Source organism: Humulus lupulus, chromosome 5, assembly GCF_963169125.1.
Source record: "Humulus lupulus chromosome 5, drHumLupu1.1, whole genome shotgun sequence".
Taxonomy (NCBI): Eukaryota; Viridiplantae; Streptophyta; class Magnoliopsida; order Rosales; family Cannabaceae; genus Humulus; species Humulus lupulus.
This window is the reverse complement of record NC_084797.1, coordinates 22,136,392-22,145,755: the sequence shown is the minus strand read 5'-3', so window position 1 is coordinate 22,145,755 and position 9,364 is coordinate 22,136,392. Positions and strand designations below refer to the sequence as shown.

General features: G+C 37.5%; 1 protein-coding gene and 1 non-coding gene across 2 annotated transcripts; both read right to left on the bottom strand.

Annotated features, from left to right (window-relative positions):
- Positions 1 to 809: 809 nt before the first annotated feature.
- LOC133778949 (uncharacterized mitochondrial protein AtMg00820-like) lies at positions 810 to 1,196 on the bottom strand. Its single transcript, XM_062218960.1, has one exon. It carries the CDS (start codon positions 1,194 to 1,196, stop codon positions 810 to 812), a length of 387 nt encoding a protein of 128 aa, XP_062074944.1.
- Positions 1,197 to 6,102: 4,906 nt separating this feature from the next.
- Positions 6,103 to 6,208, bottom strand: LOC133781096 (small nucleolar RNA R71). Its single transcript, XR_009869892.1, has one exon. It is a non-coding gene; the product is annotated as a small nucleolar RNA R71 (small nucleolar RNA).
- Between the last annotated feature and the right edge of the window lie 3,156 nt (positions 6,209 to 9,364).

The window sequence follows — 9,364 nt, the reverse complement described above, 5'->3', positions numbered from 1 at the left end:
TGTAGACCTTCTGTCATCGGGGTCTGCAGCCCAATCCGCATCCAAGAATCCAATTAAGTGTAAACTAGAGGACCTCCTAAGAAGCAAACCATAGTCAGTCATGCCCGAGAGATACCTTAAGATCCTTTTTATTGCACACCAATGAGAATGCAAAGGGGAATGCATGAATTGTCACACTTTGCTGACAACAAAGGAAATGTCAGGACGTATGATTGTCAAGTATTGTAGAGCTCCTACTATAGACCTGTAATATTGAGGACTCTCAATAGGATCACTACTGAAGGCTGAGAGATGAAGCCCAAAATTCATTGGAGTGGAGTGTGGCTTTTCAAATTGCATCTTTGCTCGAGAAAGAAGGTCTTTGAGATACTTAGCTTGAGAGAGATGAACTCCTTCTGTTGTTTAGGAGACTTCAATTCCTAAGAAAAAGTTGAGTTCACCAATATCTTTGAGAGCAAAGAGACGATTCAGGTCTGTAATAAGGGAAGAAATGAGGTTAGGACAACTCCCTGTGATGAGGATATCCTCAACATATATCATAACTATAGTGGATTGATGGAGAGTGTTCCTAACAAACAAATACTAATCTGATTTTGAAGATGTAAACCCATAGGAAGCAATGGCAGGAGAAAGCTTGTCAAACCAGGCCATTGGTGCCTGTTTGAGGCCATGTAGAGCTTTTGTAAGTTGGCAAACAATTGTTGGATGTCTTGGTGGTTGTTTCATATACACTTCTTCATTCAAGCCCCATTGAGGAAGGCATTGTTGACATTGAGCTGATGATTTGAGAGGGCCAAGGTTAGAAAAACTCATATAGTGATTGGCTTCACAAATGGGCTGAAAGTTTTGAAGAAGTCAAATCCAGCTTGTTGGTGGAAGCCATTAACTACCAAGTGTGCCTCGTATTTGTTTATTGTGCCATCTGCATTTTCCTTAACTCGAAAAATCCATTTGCAGCTGATTGGTTGTCTGCCTTTAGGAAGATTAACTAGCTGCCAAGTGTTGTTTCTTTTTAAAGCAAAGAGCTCTTCAAGCATTGTTGATTTCCATTCATCAATTTGCATATCTTCCTTAATAGAAGAATGATCTAGAGTTGTTAGAAAACCCTTGGGCTTGTGAATCCCACTCTTGGCTCTATTTTTCATAGCATGTGTGTTGGTGGCTGTAGTAGTAGGTCTAGAAGAAATGGTTTCCATGATAGGTGGAGGAACTAATGGAGGAGCTTCACAAGTTATTGCAACAACAGCATGGTCCGACGCAACATCACCAGAAGGAGCTTGTGAATTAGCAAATGCAAAACCGAAACAACATCAAAAACCTCAAGAGAACCCAAGTTAGATGTAATATTAGTTGGTAATAATGCAGATGTGGATATGGGAGTATGTTGAATAAAACAAGGGATATTAGAGGAAGAGGTTGTTGGTTGATGCTGATTAGGAAAGGTAGGTCGAGACACATTTTGGATTAACAGAGGAGCAGCTGATGTAAAATGGACAGGATTTTGAGGAGGAGAATGCACAATAGTAGATGAAGTAGAAAAAGGAAATGAGTACTCATCAAATGTAACATAACGAGATAGATATATTCGACCATCAGGACTAAGACATTTGTACCCTTTGTGAAGTAAATTGTAGCCCAAGAATGTACACTTGACTGAGCGAAATTGGAGTTTATGTCTATTGTATGGTCATAGGTTTGGAAAATAGGCACAAACCAAATACTTTAAGGGAGGTGTAATCAGGTTCTCATTGAAAAAGAGTTTGGAATGGAAAGGAGAAATTTAGTTTGGGTGTTGGGAGACGATTTATTAAGTATACAACTATCCTAAATGCATCATCCCAATATTTGAGTGGCATATGGGCAGGGGCTAAAAGAGATAACCCAATCTTAACAATGTGCATATGTTTTCATTCTTTTTTTCATGTGTGTGCGGACAAGATAATTTGTGTAAAATACCTTGAGTTTGGAGATACTTATCAAAGGCTTTGAACTCTCCACCCCCATCATATTGGAGAGCATTAATAGGTAAGGAAAATTGTATTTCAACTTGGTTTTTGAAAACGAAAAAGGTTTCAAAGGCTTCGGATTTGGCTCTTAGGAGGTATAACCATGTGTGTAAAGCCCCAAAATCCTAACCACGAGACCTCAATAGGGTACGAGTCATTTCAAATCGTTTTAAAGCTTGAAAACCAAATGATAGACTAAATAGTGCATAAAACTTTATTTAAAACATTCTTATTAAAAACATGCAGCATTTGGATATCCGTAATTTAAAATAAAACATTTATCTTAAATGCAAGTAACCAAACAAAACTATTTTCAGTCTCCATTCATAATAAAACATCTTTAAACCACATGAATGAAAAAAGATGTTAAATAAAAGTTTGGCATTTATGTCCCTTTGATTGTAACAAGGTTGAGCGGCTCTCATGATATTCACATAAGTATGTAATAATCGTAACTCCCATAACATATATGACAAAGCATATTCATACACATAACATGAACAATCTTAACCATTAGATCACACATACAGAACACTTGTGCACTCAAATGCACACCCTGTGTTACAGTGATCGCTCTTCTTACCTCAGGTCCAGTAGCGATGCAATCACCTCCCTTCAAGTGCCTTGTTGAGTCCTAAATCCAAAACATACAACATATATTAATTAGAGACTCATATCTTAACAAAATATCATGAACCAATCTTACACTTTCTAAGACCCAATCACCCTTAAAGTGTCCTTAAGAAAGTCCTAAAATCCCCAAACAGAATACCCTTAAGCTATACCATCAAATACCCAACCAAAACCATCAAAATGAGGAAAAAAAAAACATGATTTTTGGGCATGTAGCGCGGTTGCGCTACCCCTTGGGCACGATCGCTCTTGACAGAGAACCCAAATCGCGACTTTTCTTCAAACAGCCATAACTCTCTCAAGTTAAATCCAATTTGAACAAGTATTTTTTCATTTTTCTCGTCTTGAATCCCTCTATATCATCATATAATTCTTTGAAGTTAATATAATATCCAAAATTCATGAGCATCCCCTAACTCCATAACTCTAATAATCTCTTGCAACAAAACTTCTTCTTCCCCAAGCTATCCTTCCAATCTTCAAGACTAGCAATCATAACTTAATAAATTCAACCCTAGCATGTTTCTAACCATTATAGATTAACAACCTAATCTCCAACATGCATATAAAACCAATCATTCCAATCTATCATGCTTTCTAATCAAATTCACCATTAACATAACTCAAAGCTTCAAGAACTATCAGAGAAACTTTAAAAGTGTGAGAATTTCTTACCAAGATCATGTAGAGAAACCTAAGCCTTTAAAATCATCTCCCAAAGCTTCCTAAATGAGTCCCCACATGAGTTCCTAGTGATCCATTCGTATATGAAGAGATCCTCATCCTTCTTCTTCCTTAGATCTTGAACCCTAGTCTAGAGAGAGAGAGTGAGAGAGTTCTCTCCTTTGATCATGTGTAGAGCAGCCACCAAATTCAAATTGTGAGTCTAACCCTAACCATAATCTCTCATTTTCTATTTATAATGACTCACTATCGCCAAATTACCATCCTACCCATGATCTAAGCCATTCTAACAATTCCATTAAGCCATTTTTAGCAATTCCCAACTAAACTATTAGTTTTCATAATCCATAATTAACTTATTCTCCATAATTTATCTTTATTCCATTATGACCCCTCTTTAACCCATTCTTTACAATAAAGCCCCTAGCACTTGAAGGAAACTGTACTTGTCACTTTAACACATAACTCGAGCACCCTCGATATTTTCCAACATAAAACATCTTACACAGATATTAATATCACATAAACATATTTATATAATCACAAAACACATAATTTCACAAAATTATAAAAATACCACTTAAGAGTATTAAACTACCAAATTGCCCTCACAGGCCAAAATTACAAAAATATCCATGTAACGAAAAGACAGATTTATAACTCTTGAATAAAGAGTTATTGCATGTGCTTTTGAACTTATAATTGTGAAAAAAATCGTGGGTGATGTTAGTTTATTATTAGCTTTTGTAGCTAACTTTTGTGTATTATTGACCTTAGTTAAGTTTAGTTATTCTTGTAGTTTTTAATAGCTAATGGGTTGAAGACCATAGTTTCATGGATAGATACTTGTACAAAGAATGAACTAACATGTGAAACTATCTAAGTTGAATTTTGATTGCTGAATTATCAGGTTTGCAGCAGCAAAGCAGATTTTGCTGAAGCATTTTGAGCAGGCTGCTTTTGGACACCTAGGCGCACTTAGAAAGTCAATGAGTGAGCTGGAATAGTGGCTGAGGTGGCAAGTACAGAAAGCATGAGTCAAAAATTGGAAGTAAATGTCAAAAGAAAATAGGAGACCCACGTATATACAAAAAGGAGGGGCAATATTGTACTTACATGGCCAAATTGGGAAACCTAGATGTACTTAGAGAGGGTCAGTCGCACATTGAGGGAGCTCAGCCATTTTTGGAAAAGAGAACAGCAAGAAAGAAAGAAGGAAAACCCAGAAATCAGCCAAAAAAGAAGGAGGACGAAAAAGAGAAGCTCAAGCATCATTTGGATTTGTTCTTTCTTCTATTTCTAAACTTCATTTTATATTTCCTAGTTGATTTCTGCTCTGAATATTTATGGGCTGTATTGAATGTGGATTAATGTTTCTTAACTCGGCCATGAACTAATTTTTGTGTGGCTTGAATTGTTGATGAACCCTATGTTATAGTGTAGTAATTTCTTGCACCTTATTTTAGTGAAATCTCTCTTGTTCATTCAAGTGTGCTTATTATTAATTACTTGTTGTTGTTTGGCCAGCAATGGCAAGGTATTTGATTATGTTTGATGCTGGAAAGATTAAATGTAATGGGAAGAACTTGGATGACACAAGTCATAATCTAGGTTAGATTATGTTAGTAAGTAATATAGGGATGTGTTATTTGCCTTGTGTAACTTTTGATAATCGAACCTTGAATTTGCATTCTTAAATTTGATTTGGCATAGGAATTTGTTTAATTAGGTAAAATAATTAATGTCATAAAAATTGGGAAAATTTTATGAGTGTTTAGTGAATTCTTGTTAACCTGGGAGTTTTGCTAAAATATTGCTGCAACAATCTGTTTAGGATAATCAACATAGGGGGAATCAATAATTCAAGTCCATTTTACAATCCATATATTTCTTTCAAAATTTCCTTGTTTAGTTCAGTTTATTTTTAGTATGTTTATCTCTTTAATATTTCGTTAGCTTATAAACAACATGTTCGATTGTTAGTACTTTTAAGTTGTTTAGTAATTGTTTTGCCTATTTTTCTATTTTTCAATCCATGTGGAGATGATCTACTTATCACTATATTACTTGTGTGATTACGTGCACTTGCGTATTTAAAACCAAATATTATTTTTCACAACAAGTTTTTGGCACCGTTGCCGGGGATTGGAACTAGAAATTTGTGTAATATCAATTACTTACAATTTAATTTTTTTTTCTTTGTTGTTCTAACCTTGTTTGCTTGCTCTTGTATTTTCTCAGGGATCTACTGTATGAACGAGCAAGAAGACATTGAACTATCTCCTTTTGACCTTGAGATTGAACGAACAGTTAGAAGAAGACTAAGGGGACAACGGGCTCAAATTCACCTTGCTATGGCTCAAGAAGGTGAAGGGGTTGAGGAAATTAGAGCTCAACCCATGCTTAATGCGACTGAGGGAGTTGTTAATAAAGCAGCCAATGCTAATAATGTCGCTAACGCGATTGCTATGGCCGATGATAGAGAAAGAGCCATAAGGGAGTACGCTGCCCCAATGTTTAATTAGCTGAATCCTTGTATTGTTAGGCCCGAAATTCAAGCTGCTCAGTTTAAGTTGAAGCCCATGATGTTCCAAATGTTGCAAACAGTGGGTCAATTTAGTGGGCTGCCTACTAAGGATCCTCATCTTCATCTTCGTTCATTGTTGGAGGTGAGCGATTCATTCAAGTTGCAAGGTGTTACTGAAGAGGCCCTAAGGTTGAAATTGTTTCCTTTCTCTTTGAGGGATCGAGCTAGAGCTTGGCTAAACACCCTTCCTACCGACTCGAAATGAAATCATGTCTTTTCAGCGATTAGAAGATGAATCCTTTTGTGAAGCTTGGGAGAGATTCAAAGAGTTATTGAGGAAGTGCCCACACCATGGGATTCCACATTGTATACAAATAGAAACATTCTATAATGGGCTCAATTCTTCCACTCGCGTGGTGTTGGATGCTTCATCTAATGGGGTTATTCTCTCTAAGTCCTACAATGAAGCCTATAATATTTTGGAAAGGATTGCAAGAAACAATTACCAATGGTCTAATGCTAGAGCCTCAACAAGTCGAAAAGTGGCTGGTGTACTTGAAGTGGATGCATTGACAGCTTTGACCGCTCAAGTTCCATCCATGACTAACCTTCTCAAGAACATGAGTTTGGGGGGAATGGTACAACCAGCTACTATGGGACAAGTTGTTGATGTGTCTTGTGTTTATTGTGGAAATGGGCACATATTTGAGAGTTGTCCTTCGAATCCTGCTTCGGTTTGTTATGTGGGGAATCAAAATGCCAACCGTAATAACCCATATTCAAACTATTATAATATGGGCTGGAGGCAGCATCCAAACTTCTCATGGGGGGTCAAGGAGCTAGTTCAAGCAGAGCACCAATGCAAAACAAGCCTACATATCCACCAGGGTTTTCTCAACAACAACCAAGAGCTCAACCACCTCATCCTAATATCTCTCAATCAAGCTCTTTAGAGAGTTTAATGAAAGAATATATGGCTAAGAATGATGTTGTGATTTAGTGCCAAGCGACATCCTTGACGAATCTAGAGATTAAAGTGGGGCAACTAGCTAATGAGCTAAGGAATAGACCACAAGGTAGCTTGCCTAGTGATACAGAAAATCCAAGGAGAGATGGTAAGGAGCATTGCAAGGCAATTACCTTGAGGAGTGGTAAAAATCTGGAGTTGACTGAGGATAATTCTAAAAGAAACAGCGAGCCCACTTCAATCCAAAGTAGTGTGGAAAAGGAAGACGGAGTTGTAAGTTTGAAAATGTCAAATGCTTATCCTGAAGCAATTGCTGCAGCAATTACTTAGCAAAATGTAACAGAGAAGACTATGAGCAAGCCACCTCCACCATTTCCTCAACAATTTCAAAAGCAACAACAAGATGGTCAATTCCAAAGATTTTGAGATGTTTTGAAATAGCTTCACATTAATATACCGTTGGTGGAAGCTTTGGAACAAATGCCCAACTATGTGAATTTTTTTTAAGGATATTTTAACTAAGAAGAGGAGGCTTGGAGAATTTGAAACGGTGGCTTTGACTGAAGGTTGTAGTGCTATATTGAAGAATAAAATTCCTCCTAAATTGAAAGATCCGGGCAACTTCACAATTCCTTGTTCTATTGGTGGTAGAGATGTTGGTAGAGCACTTTGTGACTTGGGGGCTAGTATCAATTTGATGCCCATGTCAATTTTCAAGAAGTTAGGAATTGGAGAAGCAAGACCAACCACAGTCACTTTTCAATTAGTGGATTGATCTATGGCACATCTGGAAGGCAAGATTGAAGATATACTTGTGCAAGTTGATAAATTCATTTTTCCGACCGATTTCATCATTCTTGATTATGAAGTGGATAAAGATGTTCCTATTATCTTGGGTAGGCCTTTTCTAGCTACCGGGAGGACTTTGATTGATGTACAAAAAGGGGAGCTTACTATAAAGGTGAATGACCAATAAGTGACTTTTAATGTGTTCAACGCTATGAAGTTTCCGGATGAGATTGAGGAATGCTCTCGACTGAGTGTAATTGAGTCAATTGTCGTTGAAAAATTCCACAAGGTAGCTTTTAAATATGGAATGGGGGTGAGGTCACTTGAAGAGCTTGAAGACTTAAGTGAAGAGGGAAAAAACCAAGTTACATGGGTGGAGTCAAAGCAGCCCTTTACTAAATTTAGGAGGCCGTTGGAGTCCTTGGACTTTTCGGAAGGGAATTTTAAGCCTCATAAGCCCTCTATTCAAGAGCCACCAAAGTTAGAGTTGAAGCCTTTGCACACACTTGAAGTTTGCCTATTTGAGAGATAATGAGACTTTGCTCGTGATTATTCAGCCATGTTAGGAGCTGAAAAAGAGTGGCTGTTGCTGGATGTTTTGAAGAGATACACAAGGGCCATTGGTTGGACCATGGCGGATATCAAGGGTATAAGATCCTCATTTTGTATGCATAATTTTTTTTTGGAAGATTGATGTAATAATTCAGCTGAGCAACATTGAAGGCTTAATCCTATCATGAAGGAAGTGGTTAGAAAAGAGATAACTAAATGGCTTGATTATGGAATCGTTTACCCAATTTCGGATAGTTCTTGGGTTAGCCCGATTCAGTGTGTTCCTAAGAAAGGTGGAATCACAGTGGTGGCTAATGAGAATAATGAGTTGATTCCCACAAGGACAGTGACAGGGTGGCGTGTTTGCATGGACTACTGAAAGTTGAATAAAGCTACTCGAAAAGACCACTTCCCGCTGCCATTCATTGATCAAATGCTTAATCGGTTGGCGGGAAAGGAGTTTTATTGTTTTCTTGACGGGTATTCAAGATATAATCAGATTTCCATTGCGCCAGAAGACCAAGAGAAGAATACCTTTACTTTTCCTTATGGCACTTTTTCCTTTAGAAGGATGACGTTTGAGTTGTGCAATAATCCCACCACTTTCCAACGTTGTATGATGGCAATTTTTCAGATATGGTGGAAAAGTCTCTTGAAGTCTTCATGGACAATTTTTCAGTATTTGGTGAGTCCTTTGACACTTGTTTGGCTAACTTGGAGCAAGTCTTGGCGAGATATGAAAAAACAAACTTGGTACTCAATTGGGAAAAATGCCATTTCATGGTACAAGAAAGCATTGTTTTGGGCCATATAATTTCTAACAAGGGCATAGAAGTGGATAGAGCAAAGCTTGAAGTCATTGAAAAATTACCACCACCTACTACAGTCAAGGGGATTATAAGTTTTTTAGGGCACGCGGGCTTCTATAGGAGGTTTATAAAAGATTTTTCAAAGATCTCCAAGCCCCATTGTTCCTTACTTGAGCAAAATCGAGTATTTGAGTTCACCAAGTAGTGTCAAGAAGCATTTGTGACTTTGAAGAAAGCTCTTATCACCACACCCATCATTGTAGCTCCGGATTGGTCTTTTCCTTTTGAATTGATGTGCGATGCTAGTGACTTTGCTGTGGGGGCCGTACTTGGGAAGCAGAAATAGAAGTTCTTTCATTCCATTTATTATGGAAGCAAGATATTAGCCGATGCTCAA